Source organism: Babylonia areolata, chromosome 6 (assembly GCF_041734735.1).
Source record: "Babylonia areolata isolate BAREFJ2019XMU chromosome 6, ASM4173473v1, whole genome shotgun sequence".
Lineage (NCBI taxonomy): Eukaryota > Metazoa > Mollusca > Gastropoda > Neogastropoda > Buccinidae > Babylonia > Babylonia areolata.
Window position 1 is genome coordinate 53,034,023 of NC_134881.1, and position 27,500 is coordinate 53,061,522.

The window sequence follows — 27,500 nt, forward strand, 5'->3', positions numbered from 1 at the left end:
AGCTCAGCAAACCCAGCACTTGCTTCAGTGACAAAAAAATGCGAATTCACTTCCAACAGTAGTAATCAAAAACAACAATGGTGAAAATAAAACAAATACGATGGCTTTCTGTGTCAACATTCTCAGTCATTTGACGGACAGATTGGCTTTAAAAAAAACAACAAAAAAAACTGCAGAATTCCCAGTTATTGGGTAGAATTTTTTTTTTTGTTTTCTTACGCATACACACAAACGACCGAGCGCGCGCACACACATAACCACATAATGCACACAAACTCGTAAGCACACACACACACACACACACACACACACACACACACACAGACATAATTATGTATATGTACACACGGTAGCACGCACGAATGAACACACACACACACTCACACACACACACACACACCAAACACACACACACACCAAACACACACACACACCAAACACACACACACACCAAACACACACACACACACACACACACACACACACACACACACACCGACACACGTAGGCACGTACACGTATACGGAACGCACGCGTTAGCGCATGCACGTAGGCAGAACCACACACACACACACACACACACACGCACGCGCACACTCGCGAGCGAGCGCGCGCGCGCGTGCGCGCACACCCCCCTGTAAATGTCATGGCCGCAGTAAACATGAAATATGATCTGTCAAAAAGTGACGTGCGTGCTCGCACGTGCATATCGGTATCTTGTTTTGTTTTCCCTTTTGTTGGTGTCCCTCTTGCTCCAAAGAGGTCTTTAATGCCATGGGTGGTCCACGCTGTTTATCGTGGGTGTGTGTGTTTTGTTTATGCGTGTGTGTGTTTGTGTACGTGTGTGTGTGTGTGTGTGTGCACGTGTGTGTGTGTGTGTTTTTTGTGCATGCGCGTGTGTGCGTGTTTGTGTACGTGTGTATTTTGTGCGTGCGTGCGTGTGTGTGTGTGTGTTGATGGGTCTCAATACATTTATTCATATATCTGTTCATTACTTTATATTGTAAAATGGCCAGTTATGATGACAGTGTTCGGGAGGCACACACACAGTGTCCGTGTTGTGCCTCCTTTTTGGTGGGTTTCTTTCTGTCGTGTGTGTAGTCTTTATAATAATAATGATAATGGTATTTATATAGTGCTGAATCTCGTGCAGAGACAAATGAAAGCGCTTTCGCACCAGTCATTCACACGCATGCATAACTCTAAAACTGTAGAAACTAAGGACAAGGAAGAGGCAGGCAAAGGAGGCTATTTTGGGAAGAGGTGGGATTTAAGGCCAGACTTGAAAAGAGCTGAGTATGGAGACTTGACGAAGCGAAAGAGGAAGTTCATTCCACTTGAAAGGTCCAGAGACAGAGATAGAACGGCGGTCAACAGTCGAGTGTTTGAATCTGGGTATGCTTAAACAGAGCGGATCCGAAGCCGATCGTAATCTTCACTGTCTTCAGTTGGGTCAGTGTTTGACCCTCTGTGTCCAGTTGTCACTGTCTTCAGTTGGGTCAGTGTTTGACCCTCTGTGTCCAGTTGTCACTGTCTTCAGTTGGGTCAGTGTTTGACCCTCTGTCTCCAGTTGTCACTGTCTTCAGTTGGGTCAGTGTTTGACCCTCTGTCTCCAGTTGTCACTGTCTTCAGTTGGGTCAGTGTTTGACCCTCTGTCTCCAGTTGTCACTGTCTTCAGTTGGGTCAGTGTTTGACCCTCTGTCTCCAGTTCTGTCTTCAGTTGGGTCAGTGTTTGACCCTCTGTCTCCAGTTCTCTCTGTCTTCAGTTGGGTCAGTGTTTGACCCTCTGTCTCCAGTTATCACTGTCTTCAGTTGGGTCAGTGTTTGACCCTCTGTCTCCAGTTGTCACTGTCTTCAGTTGGGTCAGTGTTTGACCCTCTGTCTCCAGTTGTCACTGTCTTCAGTTGGGTCAGTGTTTGACCCTCTGTCTCCAGTTGTCACTGTCTTCAGTTGGGTCAGTGTTTGACCCTCTGTCTCCAGTTGTCACTGTCTTCAGTTGGGTCAGTGTTTGACCCTGTGTCTCCAGTTGTCACTGTCTCCAGTTGGGTCAGTGTTTGACCCTCTGTCTCCAGTTGTCACTGTCTTCAGTTGGGTCAGTGTTTGACCCTCTGTCTCCAGTTGTCACTGTCTTCAGTTGGGTCAGTGTTTGACCCTCTGTCTCCAGTTGTCACTGTCTTCAGTTGGGTCAGTGTTTGACTGTCTGTCTCCAGTTGTCACTGTCTTCAGTTGGGTCAGTGTTGACCCTCTGTCTTCAGTTCTCACTGTCTTCAGTTGGGTCAGTGTTTGACCCTCTGTCTCCAGTTGTCACTGTCTTCAGTTGGGTCAGTGTTGACCCTCTGTCTCCAGTTGTCACTGTCTTCAGTGCTGATCTGTCTTCGTCTTTCTGCTGGCTTTCATTGTTTTCTTTCTGTAATTTGTAGATTCTACACGGTTTTATTTTTCAGTTAGGTTTTTTAATTTTATTTATTTATTTATTTACCTTCTATATACAGTTCTCATTCTGTCATTATCGTTCTGTTTTTCTTTCTTTCTTTATATGTATCTCTCTCTCTCTCTCTCTCTCTCTCTGTATATATATATATATATATATATACATATATATATATATATATACATATATATGTGTGTATATATATATATATATATATATATATATATATATATATATATATATATGTGTGTGTGTGTGTGTGTGTGTGTGTGTGTGTGTGTGTGTGTGTGTGTGTTCGGGGTGGGGCCTGGGGGGTTGTCTATGTCCAGTCTGAGCGTAGCAAAATGTTATTGCTGCATGATGGTTGTTTTCTGTTTCATTTATTTTTAATCAAATTTTCACCAGTTTTCTTTATGTTCTTTCTCTCATTTTTATCTCTCTCTCCCTCCCTCTCTCTCTCTCTCTCTCTCTCTCTCTCTCTCTCTCTCTCTCTCTCTCTCTCTCTCTCTCTTCTTGTTTATAGCTTTTATTCCTTTGTTTTGTGTGAGTTTGTGTGTGTGTGTGTGTGTGTTGCCGTGTTTCCCTGCGGTGGGCCATGTCTTGGTCATGGCTTTTCCTCACCCAGCATTGCTGGAGCGTGTGACCCGTGTTAGTTGTGATGATGATGATGGTGACGAGGGGGAGGAGGATGACGACGATATGATGATGATGATGTTGGCTGAAATGATGGTGGTGATGACAAGGAAGCGGGTGACGACGGTATGACGACGATGGTTATGATGATGATTATGACGACGATATGCTGATTATGGTGGCGACTGAAATGATGATGATGATGACGATGAGGAAGATGACCAGGGTGATGGTGATGATTGTGACGATATGATGATGATGTTGATTGAAATGATGATGATGATGACGACGACGACGGTGATCATGATGACTACAACGATGATGATTATCGATAATGACGGACAACGACGGCTGTGGATGATGATGTCATTATGAGAACGACAATAACGGCAGTGGTGACGACGATGGCGACAATGACATCATGATGTGAACGACGACGATGATGATGATGACGATGGTTTGAGCTGTACACTGATTTCTGGGCCTTAATTTCTCCTCCTGCTTCTGTCTGTGTGAACTTGTGACTGTGTTGATGATGATGACGACGATGATGACAGTGGTGATGGTGATGATAATGACGATGTTTCAGGAGCTGATCACTACACTGTACATAGGATTTCTGGGCCTTATTTTCTCCTCCTACTTCGTGTACCTGGCGGAGCGGGAGGACGAGAGGAAAGACTTTGCCAGCTATGCAGATGCTCTGTGGTGGGGCGTGGTCAGTATGCTTTCTGTCTCTCTCTCTCTCTCTCTCTCTCTCTCTGTCTCTCTCTGTCTCTCTCTCTGTCTCTCTCTCTTTCTCTTTCTGTCTCTCTCTCTCTCTGTCTCTCTCTCTCTCTCTCTCTCTCTCTCTCTCTCCATCTGTTCCTTTAGTCCCGTATTTTCAATGCGCACGTACGCGCGTGAGCGAGCACAGACACACACACGGGCGCGCGCGCTCGCAAACACACACACACACACACACACACACAGAGAGAAGCGTCCGCGCGCTTCTGTCGATTATGAATACAAAACGATGCCTTTTAGTGTGTGGTCGAGAAAGAAAGAGAAGAGAGGAAAATGTATAATTACAGAACTATACAACATGCACATGTGTCATTTTAGAACGCAGTATAATGATTCTGCCTGTGTGTAGTTCCACGGATATCATCCATGTACGTTTTTTGGTTTGCTTTTTTTTTTTTTTTTTTTTTTTTTTTTTGCTGTGGACGTGTCCGTCAAAAAACCAACAGCAGTGTCATAGGTACAAGCCTTGGTGTTGGGGATCGTTGATATTGTGTCAGCTGTAGAGACGTTTGGGCGTGTTCACGCCCTCGATTGAACGATAGGATCACCAGCAGAGATTATTCAATGTGTTGCCCATGATCACCGGAATTGGTGAGAATTCGAATTGCCTGACCATTTCGTAGGTGACTTTTTGTCGATCTGTGCGCCATGAGTTAAAGAAAAAAACATAACGAAATCGAACGAAACGAAACGGAGCAGAAGAATTACACAGAGAAATACGATAGGGGTGCACACGGAATTCACACCAACAGCTGCTCGCTTGCATTTTGAACACACGGGAAACACGATCAGGTTCGTCGTACTGCTTTGCTGAATGAACGATGTGGATGCTTACATAGCGCCTGTCCTCGGTCGGAGACCAAGCTGTAACCGCTTTACAAACTCGGGGTCATTTACACAACAAGCTGCCCACCTGGGTAGAGCCGACTGACGGCTGTCATTGGACGCTCATCATTCGTTTCCTGTGTCATTCGATCATAATACATCAGGCACGCACACATACACCCTCAGACATGTAATGTTTTACGTGTATGACCGTTTTGTTTATTTACCCCCGCCATGTAGGCAGCCACACTTCGTTTTCGGGGGTGCGCATGCTTGGTATGTTCGTGTTTCCATAAACCCACCGAACGTTAACATGGATTACAGGATCTTTAACGTGCGTATTTGATCTTCTGCGTGCGTATACACACGAAAGAGGTTCAGGCACTAGCAGGTCTGCACATAAAGATATTCATAATATTGTGAACATAACTTCTTAACAAAAGTAAGCAAAAAGTAGTACAAACGAAACACACGAATATACCCAAGTTTTACTTTAAGTATACAACATAACCCACCGAACGCTGACTTACATTACAGGATCTTTAACGTGCGTATTTATCTCGACGAGGGGTTCAGGCACTAGCAGGTCTGCATTCTGTTGACCTGGTGGGAGATCGGGAAAAGTCTCCACCATGTTAGGAAATGGTCACTACATGTGTGTTTGTTCCCCCATTATGTGGTTGGCTCAACGTAAACGTAGTTAATTTAAAAAAAAGTTAGAAAAGTCACCCCGCTTCCCCTCTGTCGACCAGGTTGACGAGCAGTGTGTGCTTCTTGAACTTCTCGTGGCAATGTCTTTCTCTCTCTCTCTCTCGTTTTTCTCTCAGATTTGCATTGGGGAAAAGACAAGCAACCAATTCCGATGATAAAGGAAATATTTTTGATGAAAATAAGGGGCACTGCCCACGATTTCTCACACATTGTGGGCACCCCCCACGATTTCTCACACATTGTGGGCACACACACCGCGATTTCTCACACACTGTCGGCACCCCCCTCCATGATTTCTCACACACTGTGGGCACACCCCCCGCGATTTCTCACAAACTGTGGGCACCCCCCTCCATGATTTCTCACACAGTGTGGGCACCCCCCCACGATTTCTCACACATTGTGGGCACCCCCCACGATTTTTCACACATTGTGGGCACCCCCCATGATTTCTCACACATTGTGGGCACCCCCCTCCATGATTTCTCACACATTGTGGGCACCCCCCACGATTTCTCACACATTGTGGGCACATCCCCCCCCCCCCACGATTTCTCACACATTGTGGGCACCCCCCCCCACGATTTCTCACACATTGTGGGCACCCACCCCCCCCACGATTTTTCGCACACTGTGGGCACCCCCCTCCATGATTTCTCACACAGTTTGGGCACCCCCCATGATTTCTCACACATTGTGGGCACCCCCCATGATTTTTCACACATTGTGGGCACCCCCCACGATTTCTCACACATTGTGGGCACCCCCCACGATTTCTCACACATTGTGGGCACCCCCCACGATTTCTCACACATTGTGGGCACCCCCCCCCCACGATTTCTCACACATTGTGGGCACCCCCCACGATTTCTCACACACCGTGGGCACCCCCCTCCATGATTTCTCACACACTGTGGGCACCCCCCCATGATTTCTCACACATTGTGGGCACCCCCCACGATTTCTCACACATTGTGGGCACCCCCCACGATTTCTCACACACTGTGGGCACCCCCCCACGATTTCTCACACACTGTGGGCACCCCCCATGATTTCTCACACACTGTGGGCACACCCCCACGATTTCTCACACACTGTGGGCACCCCCCATGATTTCTCACACACTGTGGGCACACCCCCCCCCCCCCCCCCCATGATTTCTCACACATTGTGGGCACCCCCCATGATTTCTCACACACTGTGGGCACCCCCCCCCCCCCCGATTTATCACACATTGTGGGCACCCCCCACGATTTCTCACACATTGTGGGCACATCCCCCCCATGATTTCTCACACATTGTGGGCACCCCCCATGATTTCTCACACACTGTGGGCACCCCCCCATGATTTCTCACACACTGTGGGCACCCCCCTCCATGATTTCTCACACATTGTGGGCACCCCCCACATGATTTCTCACACATTGCGGGCACCCCCCCACGATTTCTCACACATTGTGGGCACCCCCTCCGCGATTTCTCACAACTGAGAGAAAACATAGGAAGAGAGCGACCACGATTTCTCACAATCCCACGAGTTCTGTCAAAGTGAGAGAAATATTGGGCTTCCAGCCCTCAAAACCTAACTCCACCATCGGGTTACTTGCGCGTGAGCCGTTTTCTCTCTCTTTTATTTTTCTCTATACTGCCTGCCAGTGTAGTCCAATTTCTTGGCGTCGAAGAGTGTGGACAGGCCCGCCCATACGCGCTTCTCCCCAGGTGCGGTGTGTGTGTTGTGTGCAGATCACTGTGATGACAATTGGGTACGGGGACAAGGTGCCCCAGACGTGGATGGGCAAGATAGTGGCTTCCTGTTTCGCTGTCTTCGCCATCTCTTTCTTCGCCCTCCCCGCTGTGAGTTGTGGTGTGTGTGTGTGCTGTTGTTGGGTTGGTTTAGTTTGTCTGGTTTGGTTTGTCTTTGGTGTTCGTCTGTCTGTCATTTTTCTCTGTGTGTGTGTGTGTGTGTCTCTCTCTCTCTCTCTCTCTCTCTCTCTCTCTCTCTCTCTCTCTTTGTGTGTGTGTGTGTGTGTGTGTTTTGTGTGCTGTTGTTGGTTGGTTTGGTCTTGTTTGTCCTTGGTGTTCGTCTGTGTGTGTGTGTGTGTTTTGTGTGCTGTTGTTGGTTTGTCTGGTCTTGTTTGTCCTTGGTGTTCGTCTGTCTGGTTTTTCTTCTGTGTGTGTGTGTGCGTGTGCGTGTGTGTGTGTGTGTGTGTGTGTGTGTTTTGTGTGCTATTGTTAGTTGGTTGGTTGGTTTGTCCTTGGTGTTCGTCTGTCTGTTAGGAGGAAGGTGGCAGAATGGTTAAGACGCTCAGCTGCCAATACAGAGTCCGTGAGGGTGTGGGTTCGAATCCCGCTCTCGCCCTTTCTCCTAAGTTTGACTGGAAAATCAAACTGAGCGTCTGGTCTTTCGGATGAGACGATAAACCGAGGTCCCGTGTGCAGCACGCACTTGGCGCACTGAAAAAGAACCCATGGCAACGAGAGTGTTGTCCTCTGGCGAAATTACGTAAAATGAAATCCACTTTCATAGGTCCACAAATATATGTAAGCATGTACTCAAGGCCTGACTAAGCGCGTTGGGTTATGCTGCTGGTCAGGCATCTGCTCAACAGATGTGGTGTAGCGTGTATGGATTTGTCCGAACGCAGTGACGCCTCCTTGAGAAAGTGAAACTGAAAACTGAAACTGTCTGTTTTTCTTCTGTGTGTGTGTTTTGTGTGCTGTTGTTAGTTGGTTGGTTGGTTTGTCCTTGGTGTTCGTCTTTCTGTTTTTCTTCTGTGTGTGTGTGTGTATGTGTATATGTGTGTGTGTGTTTGTGTGTGTGTTTTGTGTGTGTCTCTGTGTGTGTGTGAGTGTGTGTGTGTTTTGTGTGTGTGTGTGTGTGTGTGTGTGTCTCTGTGTGTGTTAGTGTATGTCTGTGTGTGTGCCTGCGTTCGTCTCTCTGTCTTCCTCTCTGTCTCTGTTTGTCCCTGTTTGTTTGTTTGTCTGTTTGTTTGTCCCCTGAGTACTTCTGTCTGTTTTCCTGTTCCTGTATGTCTTTGGATGTTTGTTTGTCATTGTTATTATTATTTATTATGATTACTACTTTTTTATATTATAATTATTATTTATTTATTATTATTATTATTATTATTAATATTATTACTACTACTTTTAAAAAAATTATAATTATTTATTTATTTATGTACCCTTATAGTTGACTTCATCAAGTTTTTGCGCCTTATACATATTAGTAGTGGTAGTAGTGATTGTTTTTATGTATTATTCTATTATTTATTCACCCCTTTTTTTTCTTTTTTTCCCCTCAAGGCCTGACAAAGCGCGTTGGGTTACGCTGCTGGTCAGGTATCTGCTTGGCAGATGTGGTGTAGCGTATATGGATTTGTCCGAACGCATTGACGCCTCCTTGAGCTACTGCAACTGAAAACTACAACTTGTTTGTCCTGTGCGTCAGTCTGTTTTTCCTCCCTGTTTCTGTGTGCCGTTGTTTGTTTGTTCTCTGACTCTTTCGGTCTGTTTTTGTTTGTGTGTATGTCTGTTGATTTTTTATTTCTAATGTCTTTTGGATTTTTTTTTTTTTGTATAATAGGGTTTTAAAATAGAAATATAAACACACATCATTAAATAAAACATTATAAGGATGTGACCATCCACATACCATCTGACTATCCAAATACAACATTCATCTTTCTTTTCAAACTCGCTTTTCTTTTTTATCATCTTTTTTTTTCTGATAATTTGGGTTTCAGTGTCGGCATCATAACAAAACATCCCGGTAGTGATTCTACGCAAGGTCGATACTCATTCCAAGTTAATGCACAAAGATGGATTTTTCTTTCGATGCTGGATGCGTGATAAAAGCACAGAGAATGTTGTCTGTTGCAGGGTATTTTGGGGTCGGGGTTCGCCTTGAAGGTCCAACAGAAACAGCGACAGAAGCACTTCAACCGACAGATTCCGGCAGCCGCCACTCTGATTCAGGTAAGGCTGGAGAGAGACGTCTTGTTGGCCCTCTGGTTCAGGTGAGGTTGGAGAGAGGGGTCTTGTTGGCCCTCTGGTTCAGGTGAGGCTGGAGAGAGGGGTCTTGTTGGCCCTCTGGTTCAGGTAAGGCTGGAGAGAGGGACGTCTTGTTGGCCCTCTGGTTCAGGTGAGGCTGGAGAGAGGGGTCTTGTTGGCCCTCTGGTTCAGGTGAGGCTGGAGAGAGACGTCTTGTTGGCCCTCTGGTTCAGGTGAGGCTGGAGAGAGACGTCTTGTTGGCCCTCTGGTTCAGGTGAAGCTGGAGAGAGGGGTCTTGTTGGCCCTCTGATTCAGGTAAGGCTGGAGAGAGAGACGTCTTGTTGGCCCTCTGGTTCAGGTGAAGCTGGAGAGAGAGACGTCTTGTTGGCCCTCTGATTCAGGTAAGGCTGGAGAGAGAGACGTCTTGTTGGCCCTCTGATTCAGGTAAGGCTGGAGAGAGAGACGTCTTGTTGGCCCTCTGATTCAGGTAAGGCTGGAGAGAGAGACGTCTTGTTGGCCCTCTGGTTCAGGTGAAGCTGGAGAGAGAGACGTCTTGTTGGCCCTCTGGTTCAGGTAAGGTTGGAGAGAGAGACGTCTTGTTGGCCCTCTGGTTCAGGTGAGGCTGGAGAGAGAGACGTCTTGTTGGCCCTCTGGTTCAGGTGAGGCTGGAGAGAGACGTCTTGTTGGCCCTCTGGTTCAGGTGAAGCTGGAGAGAGAGACGTCTTGTTGGCCCTCTGATTCAGGTAAGGCTGGAGAGAGAGACGTCTTGTTGGCCCTCTGATTCAGGTGAGGCTGGAGAGAGAGACGTCTTGTTGGCCCTCTGATTCAGGTAAGGCTGGAGAGAGAGACGTCTTGTTGGCCCTCTGATTCAGGTAAGGCTGGAGAGAGAGATGTCTTGTTGGCCCTCTGATTCAGGTAAGGCTGGAGAGAGACGTCTTGGCCCTCTGGTTCAGGTAAGGCTGGAGAGAGAGACGTCTTGTTGGCCATCTGGTTCAGGTGAGGCTGGAGATAGACGTCTTGGCCCTCTGGTTCAGGTAAGGCTGGAGAGAGAGACGTCTTGTTGGCCATCTGGTTCAGGTGAGGCTGGAGAGATGGGTCTTCTTCTTCTGCGTTCACTCGTATGCACACGAGTGGGCTTTTACGTGTATGACCGTTTTTACCCCGCCATGTAGGCAGCCATACTCCGTTTTCGGGGGTGTGCATGCTGGGTATGTTTTTGTTTCCATAACCCACCGAACGCTGACATGGATTACAGGATCTTTAACGTGCGTATTTGATCTTCTGCTTGCATATACACACGAAGGGGGTTCAGGCACTAAGCAGGTCTGCACATATGTTGACCTGGGAGATCGTAAAAATCTCCACCCTTTACCCACCAGGCGCCGTCACCGTGATTCGAACCCGGGACCCTCAGATTGACTGTCCAACGCCTTAACCACTCGGCTATTGCGCCCGTCGAGAGGGGTCTTGTTGGCCCTCTGGTTCAGGTGAGGCTGGAGAGGAGACGTCTTGTTGGCCACCTTTTGATATGTTGGTTTTATTTGACAATGCCCATGAGTCCCCCCCCCCCTCCAGATGGAATGAAGAGCGTTCACAAGGCGTGGACGTTCACAGTGACAGAGGAGTGGTGGGGAAGAAATGTGGGTACAGCCCGGTTTGCTTTTTCATATCATTTTCGCGTGTATTATCTTTTCTCTCTTTTTTTTGTTTTTGTTTTTGTTTTGTCTTTGACGAATGGCAGACTAGCGAAACAGTTTCCTTACCTCGTCGTCATCATCATCATCACCATTATTATCATCATCACTATTATCATCATCATAATTATCATCATCATCATCATCACTATTATCATCATCATCATAATTATCATCATCATCATCACTATTATCATCATCATAATTATCATCATCATCACTATTATCATCATCATAATTATCATCATCATCATCACTATCATCATCATCACTATTATCATCATCATCACTATTATCATCATCACTATTATCATCATCATCACTATCATCATCATCACTATTATCATCATCATCACTATCATCATCATAATTATTACCGTCATCATCACTATTATCATCATAATTATCATCATCACTATTATCATCATCACTATCATCATCATAATCATTACCGTCATCATCACTATTATCATCATCATAATTATCATCATCACTATTATCATCATCATCATTATCATCACTATTATCATCATCATCATCATAATTATTATCATCATTATCATCATCATCATCATAATCACTATTATCATCATCATAATTATCATCATAATCACTATTATCATCATCATCATCACTATTATCCTCCTCCTCCTCATCATCACTATTATCATCCACCCAGTGCCTGTGGCGCTGTCACGCGGCGGCCCCGGGGTCCAAGTCGGAGGCGACGTGGAAGATCCACGTGCACGACCCGTGCAACGAGGAGACGGTGTTCACCAAGATGGCGCGCCGCGCCTCCCTCACCCTGCGCAAGAGGCGTCTGTCCCGCCTGGACTCCAGTAGCTCCATGCCCAACCACAGCGTGTACCGGGAGTCCGTCAGCTCCATCACCTACGCCGACGAGAAAGGGGGAGGTGAGTTTTGTAATGATAGTAGTAGTAGTAGTGATGATGATATGGGGATGGTGTAATCATGATGATGATGATTTCACCTATTGGTTACATTTTTGTAATGATAGTAGTAGTAGTAGTAGTAGTGATGATGATAATGGGGATGGTATAATCATGATGATGATAATTTCACCCATTGGTTACATTTTTGTAATGATAGTAGTAGTAGTGATGATGATAATGGGGGTGGTATAATCATGATGATGATGATTTCACCTATTGGTTACATTTTTGTAATGATAGTAGTAGTAGTAGTAGTAATGGGAAAGGTGTAATCATGATGATGATGATTTCACCCATTGGTTACATTTTTGTAATGATGGTAGTAGTAGTAGTAGTAGTAGTAATGAGATGGTATAATCATGATGATGATAATTTCACCCATTGGTTACATTTTCATGGTTTGTGGGACCAAAAACGGGAAAAAAAGCAAGGTGGTGGTGGCACGTTAGTTTAGTGACTGAACCCGTATCGAAATTGAGTAAATTAATGTACAAAATAAGAGTCGAAATCCACTGAAATGGGTCACAACATCTACTGATGGTAATTAATTGTTTCATACATGCACAAAAATTGCCGGTAAAATAGGTTCCCGAGTTTAGGGTGCTAAAATAGGACTTTACCGGTAATGATTATAAACATGATGATAATTATAATCATAATAGTAATGATGATGATGATATATATTGCATATGATTATGAATATGGAATAAAGATGTGACACATCTTTTTAAAATAATAATTGGTTGGCCTCGCGAAACTCGGTGCATCAGACATGTTGAAAGCCCACCCTAAATCTTCGTTCGCGAAGCCAAGCCATAAATGACAACAAAAATAACAACGACAACAACAGTGATAATAATAATGATGATGGTAATATTGATAGTGATCTATGATACATAGGGTATATAATTGTAATGATGATATAAAAGTATTATATTAACTTAATCTGTGTCAGATTGCAATATTGTGTTTCTCTTTTAACGACTTTCTCATTCCTGTCTTGTCTCTCTCTCTCTCTCACTCTGTATGTGTGTGTGTGTGTGTGTTTCTGTCTTGCCTTCAACTTCACGTCTTTCAACCTTAAGTGACAGACGTTAAAACATGTATGCAGGGAGGTAAGGGAGGCGGGGGAGGGTTGGTGAGGGGGGTTGTGAAGAAGGAAGGGTGGGGGCGGGGAGGTCGTGGGGGGTGGGAGGGGGGGTGGCGGGGCTAAGTGATAAATGCATGTGAATCTGAAAATGTATTTGTGTCTCTGCGTAATCGCTCAAGGGAGAGAGAGAGGGCGCTGCGACTTTATCTGAGACGAACAAACATACATAGAAGATAGAAGACGTTGAAAAAAAAAGAAGGAACGGTTTTGGAGCACAATTAGAATGATTTGGGAAAGAAAGATTACATCAAACAAGAATGCATTTTTTTTTTTTTTTAGTGGGGAGGGGGGGGGGGGAGGAGTGTCTTTGCGAAGTCCTACACATGGTATGTTGTATGTGTGTATTCCTGTTATATATGTGTGTGGTGGTTGTTTTTTTGTTTGTTTGTTGTGTGTGTGTGTGTTGTGTGTGTGTGTGTGCGAGGCAGAGGAGGTAGGTAGGCAGACAGTTAGACAGTGAGATAGTTTATTGACGCAGAAGCTGCCAGTCCTCAGACGAAAGGTTCAGCACACAAAAGCCACACAGCCACATGCACGTGAAAAACGAGGGCAGCAGCATCGTGTCATAAGTCACCGCAACTACTTGTGGTGTTTTGAATAAACAAACAATCTGACAAGTGTCTTCACATGGCTTTTTTTCCCCCCTGAGGCCAGAAACCGACTTAGCTGAAAGTGCTGAAACAGAGAGACACAAAGGCTCAGAGAGACAGAGAGAGAGAGACAGACAGACAGACAGACAGACAGGCACACACACACACGCACTCTCTCTCTCTCTCTCCTCCCTTGCTCTCTCTCTCTCTCTTTCTGTCTATCTGTCTCTGTCTGTCTGTCTGTCTCTCTCTGTCTCTGTCTCTGTTTGTCTCTCTTTCTCTTTCTGTCTCCCTCCCTCTCTCTCTCCCTCCCTCCCTCTCTCTCTCTCTCTCCCTCCCTTCCTCTCTCTCTCTCTCTCTCCCTCCTTCCCTCCCTCCCTCTCTCTCTCCCTCCCTCCTTCCCTCCCTCCCTCTCTCCCTCTCCCTCTCTCTCCCTCCCTCCCTCCCTCTCCCTCTCTCTCCCTCCCTCCCCCCCTCTCTCTCTCTCTCTCTCTCCCTCCCTCTCTCTCTCTCTCTCCCTCCCTCTCTCCCTCCCTCCCTCCCTCTCCCTCTCTCTCCCTCCCTCTCTCTCTCTCCCTCCTTCCCTCCCTCCCTCCCTCCCTCTGCCTCTCCCTCCCTCCCTCCCTCCCTTCCTCTCTCTCTCTCTCTCTCTCTCTCCCTCCTTCCCTCCCTCCCTCCCCTCCCTCCCTGTCCCTCTCTCTCTCTCTCCCTCCTTCCCTCCCTCCCTCCCTCCCTCCCTCCCTCTCTCTCATTGCCTGTTTCGGTTGACCTTGTTGAACTGAAGTTGTGATTGGAGTTCAGTCCTGTGCAGAAGTACACCGATAAATCATTCGTCGTTGTTTTTCACTCGGCTGCACAGACGTGTTGGCCAGGTTGCATTGTGAAAGCAAAGCAGCATTGCAGTGACGGTGGATGCAGTTTTCACCCTGATCCCTTAATTTAACTCTCTCCATACGAACGGCGAAAGAGACGACGTTAACAGCGTTTCACCCCAATTACCATCATCAAAAATATTGCAAGCGGAACGCTCTTATACTGAAGAGGTGAATGTTGACAAAGAATACCACAGTTCCGACGACGGAAGCTAAAGGTTGGGTCATTGAGACACCCACTGGACATCCGAGGGGTCTGTGTAGAGGAGAAGAGAGGACTGGGCGTACTGAGAGTGAGTTAACGGAACAGTTTCGTTGTTTGTTTTTTTACAAGTGCGATTGTGTTTTCGCCGTTGGTGATGTTCTTTGCTGTACTACACAGCGTTATTGTTTATTTTGTGGGTTTTTTTTTTTTTTAAATATATACGACTCGTATTTAGTTAGTATGCTGGTGTTTGTGGGGGGAGTAAATGTTTAAAAACAAAACAAAACAAAACGAAACGTGTGAGTGCATGAACGAACTCACTGTGTGTGTGTGTGTGTGTGTGTGTGTGTGTGTGTGCGGGCGTGCGCACGCTGGCGTGTGAATTTGTGTGTCAGTTCATTCATATATGAACGGATTCTTTATATATATATGTGTGTGTGTGTGTGAAAATATGTGTATGCATCTCTCTCTCTCTGTCTCTCTCTCTCTCTCTCTCTCTCTCTATATATATATATATATATATATATAATTCCCAGAGCAATATCTTCAACAGAAACTAAACGTGCCTTCAGAGTAGTGTGACTGTAGTGGTAGACAGTGCTGTACCTTTGTGTCTTCAAAAGAGATCACGTACTCGGCCTCCATAGCAACCAGCCCCAGTGGTTATTGGTGGTGGTATGAGGCCTTGCCTCAGTCTGTGTGTGTGTGTGTGTGGATTGTGGATGAGGGGGTGGGCAAAGCAAACACTATGATCCATTATTATTCCTCGTCCTTCATAATGACCAGAGCACGAACGTATGTATGTATTTTGGGTCACACAGGCCCAGTTGCTGAAATTAGCCGTTAACAGGACGAAGAAATAGGTTGGTTGATTATCATTGCGCTGCGTGCGTGCTTCGCGAAGGTTTTGACGAGTTGATTTCACGAAGAAATAGGTTGATTGATTATCATTACGCTGTGTGCTTCGCGAAGGTTTTGGCGAGTTGATTTCTTTGACAGTGGTCATGGTGACAGGATGACGACACTGCTGTTGCTGGAAATGATGAAGAAAAGATAAGATGATGCTGTTGCCTAGAAATGAGTGTGTGGAGGGGGGTGCGGGGGAGGGAGAGGGGGTGCGGGGTAAGGTGTGTGTGTGTGTGTGTGTGTTGGGCCTCATGTACGTTTATGTGGATTTGGCTGTGCTTTCATATATTTATTTATTTATTTATCTATAATTTATTCACCCTTTTATTTTATTTTTTTCAAGGCCTGACTAAGCGCGTTGGGTTATGCTGCTGGTCAGGCATCTGCTTGGCAGATGTGGTGTAGCGTATATGGATTTGTCCGAACGCATTGACGCCTCCTTGAGCTACTGAAACTGAACTTTTTTTCTCGAACAGCAAACGAACAACAACAATAACAACAACAACAACAACAACAAAACAGTTGCTTTTTGCGTGACATTTTTGTCCTGAACGTTATTAGAGCTGACGTGTTTTTCCCCCTGTATATTCAGATTCTCTCTGTTTCTGTCTGTCTGTGTGTGTGTCCGTGTGTGTGTGTGTGTGTGTGTGTCTTTTCTTTTCCTTCTTTTTGGTCTTTTTTTTGTTTTTGTTTTTTTGCTTGTTTTTGATTTTTTTCGCCTGGTGCGTACATCAACAGTGTGTGTGTGTGTGTGTGTGTGTGTGTGTCTGTCTGTCTCTCTTTCTGTGTGTGTGTGTGTGTGTGTGTGTGTGTGTGTGTGTGTGTGTGTGTGTGTGTGTGTCTCCCTCTCCTGTAAATTTTTTTTCTGAATTTCCTGTCCAATTTTCTGGTTTGTTTGTTTGTTTGTTTCTCTCTCTCTCTCTCTCTCTCTCTCTCTCTCTCTCTCTCTCTCTCTCGTTTTTTTTGTTTTTGTTTTTATTTTATTTTTGTCTGGTGCGCACATCAACAGTGTGTGTGTGTGTTTGTGTGTGTATGTGTGTGAATACGTGCATGTGTGGCATTCTGTATGCATGTGCTCGTACGGTTGTGAGCGCGCACGCGCGTGTATGTGTGTGCGCGCGTGCCTGCAGAGGAGGAGAGAGAGAGAAAGAAAAAAAGTTCGAGGAAAGAACAAGACAAATTCTTTACCAGAAAAAGTTATACATAAGCTAGTACATGTGTGTGCACTTTTGATTAATTAATTAATTTTTATTTAGTTTTTTTTTATATATCGAAATTCTGCCTTTGGTCTGAAGATGCATTGCAATGAGGGAAGCCACATAGAAAAAAACAACCACCAAAAAACACGGTCGGGGGTGTAAAAAAAACAGAAAACAAAACCTCCCTCCTTCCCGACGGCCCCCTTCCCTCCATTAAAGATTTTTACCCTCTCTCTCCACCTCCAATACAGACACAGAGAGAGGGAGAGAGAGTGTGTGGGGGGGATTGAGGAGGAGGGGGGGGTATACAGAGTGTGATGGATATGGGCATAGAGAGAGGGAGAGACTAAATTAGACAGGAGGGAGGTGTGAAAGAGGGGGGGGGGGGGAGAGAGAGAGAGAAGGGGGGTTGCCCAGTGTGGCTTTTGGTTCAAGGGCTCTTCAGCAGCAAGAAGAGATGACATCATGCTATACCACGCACGCACACACACACTCGCACACACACGCACACGCGTTCGCACATACATTCTCTCTCTCTCTCTCTCTCTCTCTCTCTCTCTCTCTCTCTCTCTCTCTCTCTCTCTCTCTCTCTCTCTCTCTCTCTCACACACACACACTCACACTCACACACACGCGAGTTCGCACACACACGCGAGTTCGCACACACACGCACGCACCTCACACACGCGCGCGCGCGCGATGACAAACGCATAAAAAGACACACACACACACACTCACTCTCATGCACAAACACTCACACACACGTGCGGACGCACGCAAACACACACACACACGCGCGCGCGCGCGCGCGCGAGGTGTTTCTCTTCTCTCCTTACTGAAGGGTGTTGATTTGTTGATGTTTGCGTGACAGTTGTCTTACGAGAATGATCCCGCCTGACGTGTTTTGGCCCTGTAATCTCTCTCCCCCTCTCTCCCCCCTCTCTGTCTGTCTGTCTGTCTGTCTCTCTCTCTCTCTCTCTCTCTCTCTCTCTCTCTCTCTCTCTGTGTTTCTTTTCCTTTTTACTTTTCTGTCAGTTTTTTTTTGGTTATTATATTTGCTAGTTTACATATTTTCCGCATTCTGTGTGTGTGTGTGTGTGTGTGTGTGTGTGAGATGGGGTGGGCAGGGGGCTGAACTATTGTATCCTATTCTTCATTTCACTATTATGATTATGAATCCCATTTATGTAATTCTTTCATGTTATTGTATTGAAATGGTTTTTCTGTCTATGCTCTGTTATTCTTCAATTCATTTAAAACTATAATTGCACTGAGCATAGCTGTTTACTAAGGTTTCTTTTTTTGTGTGTCTGTCTATGCTGGAGTGTAACAGTTGTCGCATTGTGAATGTTACCTTGTGGAGTTTGTAAATTCTGTGTCCATGACAATGCGCGTGGACATAGCTCCCTTTCATTATGTTTCTACTTCATCTTACAATACACTAATAATAATAATCATAATAATAATATTTATATAGTACTGAATCTTGTGCAGAGACAAATCTAAGCGCTTTCACACCAGTCATTCACACGCATGCATAACTTTAAAACTGAAGAAACCGCAGGGAAGGGAGGCTATTTTGGGAAGAGGTGGGTTTTAAGGCCAGACTTGAAAGAGCTGAGTGCGGAGACCTGACGAAGCGAAAGAGGAAGTTCATTCCAAATGCAAGGTCCAGAGACCGAGACAGAACGGCGCCGAGCAGTGGAGTGTTTGAATCTGGGTATGCGTAAACCATAACATTGGCATGGTTTCATTCTGCTAAGCGTTAGCAAACAAACAAACATGGCAACGTATCTGCTGTCCTCCGTACGAATTTTGTGGAAGAAATCCAGTGATTGATACACTAAAATATATGCATACGCTCAAGGCCTGACTAGGGTGTTGGGTTATGCTGCTGTCAGGCATCTGTCTAGCAGTTGTGGTGGAGCGTGTATGGATTTATCTCACTGCAGTGGTGGTGGTGTGTCCATCGAGATCGATGATGACCATCGTTGTCATCCAGCTGGGGGATGGGGGGAGGGTGGTGGTGGGGTGGGGGGAGAGGATGCTCATGAATCTATCTGTGAATGCGCAGATGACTGAATAGTCCAATGTGTGCACGAAATGTTCGCTGACAGTTGGGGCAGACAAATGACCGGCATATCATTGTCAGGGAGCTTGTTTGCCCGTGACTTTCTGGCCTGCCTCTTCTGAACAGCTGCAGCTAAAATATATGCATACGCTCAAGGCCTGACTAGGGTGTTGGGTTATGCTGCATGCTGTCAGGCATCTGCCTAGCAGTTGTGGTGGAGCGTGTATGGCTTTATCTGACTGCAGTAACGCCTCGTTGAGAAAACTGAACCGTAAAAGAAGTCGCGATCTTGTTAAGCTGGATATGTGGTTCATTGAATTGTTGTATTCTACATGTTCTGTGCTGAACCAGTTTGGTGATGTCGCACAAAATCCTGTAGCCTCTCGTGCCTAGCGTCCCTATATGGGCACTACTTTGATCATTTCAAAAACAAAAAAATCATCAGATATTTTTTTAAACAGACAATCAGTCTTCACTGCTGGCATTATACCCATCATTAACGACCATGTAACCCCCCAAAATAAGAATCGGGCATATATGGGTTAAATAATGATGATAATAATAATGGATACTCATATAGCGCATTATCCAGAAATCTGCTCTAGGTGCTTTACAAAAACACTTAAATGTTTACATAACACATTACATCAATGTTACATACACAGTGACTAAACACACACACACACACACACACACACACACACACACACACACACACACACACAAAGCGCATGGATAGTTCCGGTGTATAAATGTATTGGACGTATCCAGCGTATGACAAAGCATTCTTTGACTTTAAATTTCAGGAGATAATCGGAACGACACACACACACACACACACACACACACACACACACACACACACACACACACACACACACACACACACACACCTGCACACATACACATGCGCGCGGCGCACACGCACACACACAAGCATGCACGCGCGCACGCATATATTATACGCACGCATACACACACACACACCTGCGTGCGCATAGTCTCTCTCTCTCTGTCTCTCTCTCTCTCTCTCTCTGCACGGACAGATTGGAAGAATGAGCCATGCCTGAAATCTTAATCCTTGAATAGAAAAACGTTTCGAGTTCTGAGTTCTCTCTCTTGGTCCCACGCTGAACGTTCTTCACCCACACGCGCACGTGCACGTGCGCACACACACACACACACACACACGCATACACATTGTTTTCATACTACACTTCCATTCAGTCACTGTCTCGTGAAATAACATAGCAGGGCACAGCTGACGCCGTGGTCACACAGTGTCTGTACCTGGCCACAGTGTTTACAAACATAACATTGCCGCAGCTCTAGCTGTGTGTGTGCGTGTGCGTGTACGCGTGTGTGTGAGCGTGTGCATGTGTGTCAAATCAACATGATCTTTATTGAGAGTAAAAGATTAAGCTTATACAGCTTTTTTACATCCTGCCCTCAGAAAAAAAAGACGAAAATACAAAAAAAAAAAAAAAAAAAAAAAAGGGTGGGGGGAGAGAAATGGGGGAATTGAGGGTCGGGAAAGGGTAATATAAAAGTGTGTTTGTGTGTGCGCGCGCGCGTGTGTACATGAGCGTCTGCGCGCGTGCGTGTGTATGCGTGCGTGTGCGTGTTTTTCCACTCTGCTTTAAAAAAAAAAAAAAAACGCGCACATACACACACACACACAAAAATGTGAGAAGCAGCTTTCGCTGGAGTCATCCATCTCTGTCGTGTATTGTTGTTCTTTCGCCACGGTTTTTTTTTTTTTTTTTTTTTTTTTGTGCAAGTGTCGGCGTGTATGCACGCGCCCTATCAATTACACTGATACACAGCACATGCATATATGTAAGCAAACGCTAGCCCAAAAGACGTACAATCGCAGAAAGGCATCGAGCAAATGTGCACAGGGAGAGAGAGAGGAGAGAGAGAGGCGGGGGGGGGGGGTGTCTTTGGGAAAATTTGCCATAAACAGATGAATTTGCATTTAAAATAGCTGCATGCATGAATGAATATTCAAATGTTAAAGCCGTTTTTATTTTATTTTATTTTATTTTATTTTTAATAGAATGCAAATAACATAGATAAAGAAACAAATAGCACAGTATACAAATGACATCACTGACTGTATGAAATGATTATCATGGTGTTCTTGAAGACAAATTGTAATTGGCATACCCAGCTTACTGTTGTTGTTGTTGTTTTTAATTTCTCTGATTATCATCATGTCATCAATGTCACTGGTCCCCAAACCTGGTGTGGTCATGGGGGGGCGCTGCACTGCTGAACGTATCACCAACATTCTCCATTTCAGGCGGTCCTGGGACAGGGCCTGAGTTTCGGAAAAAGCTTCTCTCTGTCCACTCAGTGATGTTGTCTGCCAACTTCTTTTCGTTGTCTACCTCGTTTCTGTTGTGTCCCCCCCCCCCCCCCCCCCCGTGCTGTTCTCTCTGAAGAATGATCTTGGCAAGCCTGTCAGAACTTGACGCGCGGCCATAGCGTCTCGTTTTCCTCTGTCTGTCCGCTGTGGTCAACCAGCATGCTGTCTGAAGGTTGTCCTGACTTCATTTGTTACGTCGCCCTTGTCGTGGACGTTGTTGTTGGTGTTCTTCTACCACTACTACTATTACTACTACTGCTACTGCTGCTGCTACTACTACTACTGCTGCTGCTGCTGCTGCTGCTGCTACTACTACTGCTGCTGCTACTGCTGCTGCTACTACTACTACTGCTGCTACTACTACTACTACTGCTACTGCTGCTGCTACTACTACGACTGCTGCTGCTGCTACTGCTGCTGCTACTACTACTACTGCTACTACTACTACTGCTGCTACTACTACTTCTGCCACTACTACTACTACAACTACTATTTGTACTTGTTCTTTTTCTTTCTTTCTCCTCCTCCTCCTTGTTCTTCTAAGACGCTCAGCTGCCAATACAGAGTCTGTGAGGGTGTGGGTTCGAATCCCGCTGTACTACGGTCGCCCCTTCTCCAAAGTTTGGCTCAGGCGGGAAGATCACGCTGAGCGTCTTGTCCTTCGGATGAGACGATAAACCCGAGGTCCCGTGTGCAGCACGCACTTGGCGCACAGGGAAAAGATAACGCATGGCAACGAGAGTGTTGTCCTCTGGTTTCAGTTTCAGTTTCAGTAGCTCAAGGCGGCGTCACTGCGTTCGGACAAATCCATATACGCTACACCACATCTGCCAAGCAGATGCCTGACCAGCAGCGTAACCCAACGCGCTTAGTCAGGCCTTGAGAAAAAAAAAAAAAAAAAAAAAAATAAATAATATATTTTTTTTAAAGGTAGTAGTAATGAAAATAATAATAAAATATAATAATAATAAATAAATAAATAAATAAATAAGACAACAATGATGATAAATAAGCAAATAAAGTCCTCTGGAAAAACTGGATTAGGTAAAAAAGAAATCCACTCTGATAGGTACACAGTCAGTGAAACATGAACATGCACTCAAGGCCTGACAAGAGCGTGTGGGTTATGCTGCTGTCAGGCATCTGCCTAGCAGATGTGCAGTGTACCTGGATTTGTCCAGATGCAGTGACGCCTCCTTGAGAAACTGAAACTGAAACTTCTTCCCGTCTTCACTACGGGTAATGTCCCTCTTCAGCATCCTAAATTCCGTAGTAGTAGTAATAGTAGTAGTCGCAGTAGTAGTGGCATTCTTGTTGTTTTGGGCAGTGTCGCAGTTTAGCAGCCAAAATACCAGGAGCTCAGTTTAGGATGCTGAAGTGTGATACGTCATACCGTTGTTTTGTTTTTGCTGTCAGTTTTTCAAGTCTTCCTCCTCCATGATTTCCTCCCCATCTTGCCATCACCACAGTGTCATTTCTGACCATGTGGGCAGGCCCCCTGACGCCCCGAATTTTACGCCGGGACAGCCAGCGGCCCAGCATCTCGTGTGGCGGCAACGACAACTACAACGACGACACCGACTACGAAGGGGAGGAAGCCATGGAGAAGATCGTGCAGTGAGTGCTGGCTGGGTGCTGTAAAATTCGGGCTGCTCTCCCCAGGGAGAGCGCGTCGCTACACTGCAGCGCCACCCTTCGCCAAGGAAGCGAGAGAATCTGGGCGCGCTGGTTCGAATCACGGCTCAGCCACCGATATTTTCTCCCCCTCTCCCCTAGACCTTGAGTGGTGGTCTGGACGCTGGTCATTCGGATGAGACGATAAACTGAGGTCCTGTGTGCAGCATACACTTAGCGCACGTAAAAGAACCCACACTAACAAAAGGGTTGTTCCTGGTAAAATTCTTTAGAAAAATCCACTTTGATAGGAAAAACAAATTAAACTGCATGCAGGACAAAATACAACAACAAAAACAAAAAAAAAGAAGGGTGGCGCTGTAGTCTAGCGACGCGCTCTCCCTGGGGAGAGCAGCCCGAATTTTACACAGAGAAATCTTTTGTGGCAAAAAGAGAAATACAATACAATACAATACAATACAATGCAGCCTTTGAGCCTCCGGGTCACTGGAGTTGGGTCGGGCCAGTGGGGATGATATTTGGCATCATGGCTTTGAGCTTATTGCTCTGTTGTATGGCGTGAGTTAGCATTCTGTTGTTTCTGTACTGTCTTTCTCTGTTCACCGACATAACGCGACGCCCTCGTGTTCAACAGTGAGTGCTATGGAGGCTGTGAGCGGACTCCAGTCACTCAAGGCCGTTCGGGGTGTGTGTGTGTGTGTGTGCGTGCGTGTGTGTCTTGTGTCTTGTGTGTGTGTTTCTTGTGTGTGCTCGTGAGAGATAGGGAGACAAAAATGTGTGCATGCGTGCACATTAATTTTTGGAAATTATTATTATTATCATTATTATTGTGTGTGTGTGTGTGAGGTGTGCTTAGTGCTGGTCTCTGTGCCTATAATAATGTATAATAATGTAAGAATAGTTGGTCATACTCGCGTGCGTTTGTAGGTATAGTGTGTGTGTGTGTGTGTCAGTCAGTGTGTGTGTGCGTGCGTGCGTGTGTGACTCCTTGCACTCTTGTCCGTTTAACCAAGAGATGATTGTTCTGTTGATTACAGATTGACGGAGGCCCACAAGACGGCAATCCGGGTCATCAGAAAGATCAAGTACTTCGTGTCCAGAAGACGGTTCCAGGTTGGATCTCTGTAACCATGTGCAGCTAGCATTCGTTTGGCCCTTCATCCATTCGCTTGTTCGTTTGTTCGTTCGTTCGCTCGTTCATCCATCACTTCATGATGGTCATCCCTTCATGTTTTCAATCTTCAGTTTGGAAGGTCAGCCGTCATCATTGACTATTTTTGACCTGTGTGCGCAGAGGCATATGATAAAACATAATAAACAAGAGAGGCAAGGCCTTCAAGACTCACTTGTGATACACTAAAAAAAATAATTAAAAAAATCCAAGCTTTTTATGTATTGAGTATAATTTCAAAATGTAATGTTTAACTCTCTCCATACGAACGGCGAAAGAGACGACGTTAACAGCGTTTCACCCCAATTACCATCATCAAAATATTACAGGCGGAACGCTCTTAAACTGAAGAGGTGAATGTTGACAAAGAATACCACAGTTCTGACGACGGAAGCTAAAGGTTGGGTCATTCAGACACCCACTGGACATCCGAGGGGTCTGTGTAGAGGAGAAGAGAGGACTGGCCGTACTGAGTGAGTTAAGATGAGAAAGATCAGTTTAAAGCAAATTAAGTCCCCTAGCATTAATTACAGAGTAATTTCCCTTTTTTTTTACTATCTGCACCAAAACGTTTGCAAAATAAATAAAACTTCCATGCTTAGCAAAAGAAGTTCCTGTTTGAACATAAAATGATAATAATGACTACTCTTGTTGTTGGGTCAGAATATCAGAGTCAAAGTGCCAAGTTTAGAGAATACAAAAAAATATAAATATAACAGGAAATGCAGTTTGCATATAATTAGGCTTCATTTAAAATGTTTTTGTGCCCATCCCAGAGGTGCAATATTGTTTTAAACAAGATGACTGGAAAGAACTGAATTTTTCCTATTTTTATGCCAAATTTGGTGTCAACTGACAAAGTATTTGCAGAGAAAATGTCAATGTTAAAGTTTACCACACACACACACACACGCACACGCACACACACACACACACACAGACAACCGAACACCAGGTTAAAACATGACTCACATTGTTTACACAAGTGAGTCAAAAAAATAGGTCTGTTTGGGGACAACAAAAGGATAGGAGAGGGTCTAAAGCAGCCTCAGCACCCCATCCCGAACACCCCTGAGTTCAGCCTCGGGGCAGCGTGTTGCGGCAGGCAAAAAAAAAAAAAAAAAGGGGGGAGGGGGGTCTGGGGGGGGGGTGGATTTTGGGGAGGGAGGGGACGAGGGGAGGGACCCAACTAGCCTAACCTTGGTATCTGGACAGGTTTATCCGGTAATCGTAGCGACCCCCAGGTCAAGACCTGGACCGGCACAACCCCATCTTTCATTTACAGCGGGGCAAGTTGGGGGGAGGGGTCTTAACCCTTTCACCGCCAGTCAGTTTAGTGTGCAAATTAACTCTCTCCATAAGAACGGCGAAAGAAAAGACGTTAACAGCGTTTCACCCCAGTAACCATCATCAAAATATTGCAAGCGGAAGGCTCTTATACTGAAGAGGTGAATGTTGACAAAGAATACCACAATTCTGACGACGGAAGCTAAAGGTTGGGTCATTCAGACACCCACTGGACATCCGAGGGGTCTGTGTAGAGGAGAAGAGAGGACTGGCCGTACTGAGTGAGTTAACCTTGTGCAGGAACCACAGAAAAGATGGTGTCAAAGAATAGCTGGGGATTCCCCTGTGATGTGTAGAAAAAAAATGGCCAATCATACCACTGAAAATTAAGAGCATTAGGTTAATGCACAAAAGGCTCATCATCTGGTTGCATTTCAGTGACATGGGTGCTTTACCTAGCTGGTGCCGAAATGCGACCATGGCGGTGAAAGGGTTAAGCTGGGATTTTGTTGAGCTCCCTCTTGAATGGCACTGAGGGGGGAGCTTCCACTGCTGCTGTTGCAGGCAGGGAGTTCATTCTTTCCCTCTGTCGTGTGCATTCATCTCTTCCTTTTGCTTTTTTGATGCATTTGTGTAAACAAAGTGAGTCTATGTTTTAACCCGGTGTTCGGTTGTCTGTGTGTGTGTGTGTGTGTGTCCGTGTGTGTGTGTGTCCGTGGTAAACTTTAACATTGACATTTTCTCTGCAAATACTTTCAGTTGACACCAAATTTGGCATAAAAATAGGAAAAATTCAGTTCTTTCCAGTCATCTTGTTTAAAACAATATTGCACCTCTGGGATGGGTACAAAAAAATATATAAAAAGAAGCCTAATTATATGCAAACTGCATTTACTGTTATATTTATATTTTTTGTATTCTCTAAACTTGGCACTTTGACCTCCTATTCTGACACAACAACAAGAGGAGTCATTATAATTTTTTCTTCAAACAGGAACTTCTTTTGCTAAGCATGGAATTTTTATTTATTTTGCAAACGTTTTGGTGCAGATAGTAAAAAAGGGAAATTACTCTGTAATTAATGCTAAGGGACTTAATTTATCACAAGCGAGTCTTGAAGGCCTTGCCTCTCTTGTTTTTTTTTTCTTTTTCCTTTTATCTCTCCATCCAACCCATTCATTCGACTATTCACTTAACCACTCTTGCCTGTGTGCCGGCTTATCTACCTGCCTGCCTGCCTGTCTGTCTGCCTGCCTTCTGATTTGCCTGTTTATCTGTCTGTCTGTCTGCCTGCCTTCTGATTTGCCTGTCTGTCTGTCTACCTGTTTGGTAGATTAATCTTTTGTGTTTGTACTGTCAGTACACGTTGTATGGTTTTATCTGATGAATATTAATGGTTTATTGGTCCAACACAGTTTTCTGCTGTCAAAAAACGTTTTTATAGCTTCTTGTAAAATAGCGTTTTCGGTTTTATGTTCTTTATTGAGGAGGGGTGGGGGTTCGGGGGTGTGGGGGTGGGGGGGGTGAGCGAGGGCACGCGTACTCGCGCCTTTTATATCCTGTCTGTCTGTCTCTCCTCTTCGTTTCTCTTGTCCTCTCTCTCTCTCTCTCTCTCTCTCTCTCTCTCTCTCTCTCTCTCTCTCTCTCTCTCTCTCTCTCCCCCTCTCTCTGTATTTCGGTGTATAGTATTGCGTTGTTGTTGTTTTTCAGCGTTAATATCCACAACCGCGAGATTGAAAGACATGTTTTGTACTTCCAGTATTGTGCAGCAAAAAGAAAAAAAAAGAAAGAAAGACATTCTTACAGTTATTGTTACACATATAAACACTCACTTTTTTTTGCGTTTGTCTTACGTTTTAATCCTTTCACCGCCAGTCAATTTAGAGTACAAAATTCCCTTGTGGTATAAACACAGAACAGACAGTGGCTAAGAATAGCTGGGGATTCCCTCAGCGATGTGTAGAAAATATGGCCAATCCTTACCACCGAACATTAAGAGCAGCAGGTTCGCGGATAA

General features: G+C 45.2%; 1 protein-coding gene across 1 annotated transcript in view; it reads left to right on the top strand.

Annotated features, from left to right (window-relative positions):
* Positions 1-27,500, top strand: part of LOC143283444 (potassium voltage-gated channel subfamily KQT member 1-like) — a 103,535-nt gene that overhangs the window by 69,397 nt on the left and 6,638 nt on the right. The window contains exons 5-10 of the mRNA XM_076589681.1: positions 3,654-3,782; positions 7,130-7,240; positions 9,269-9,364; positions 11,753-11,987; positions 22,884-23,007; positions 24,063-24,138. Coding sequence (XP_076445796.1) covers positions 3,654-3,782; positions 7,130-7,240; positions 9,269-9,364; positions 11,753-11,987; positions 22,884-23,007; positions 24,063-24,138 — 771 coding nt within the window. The remainder of the gene's footprint in view (positions 1-3,653; positions 3,783-7,129; positions 7,241-9,268; positions 9,365-11,752; positions 11,988-22,883; positions 23,008-24,062; positions 24,139-27,500) is intronic.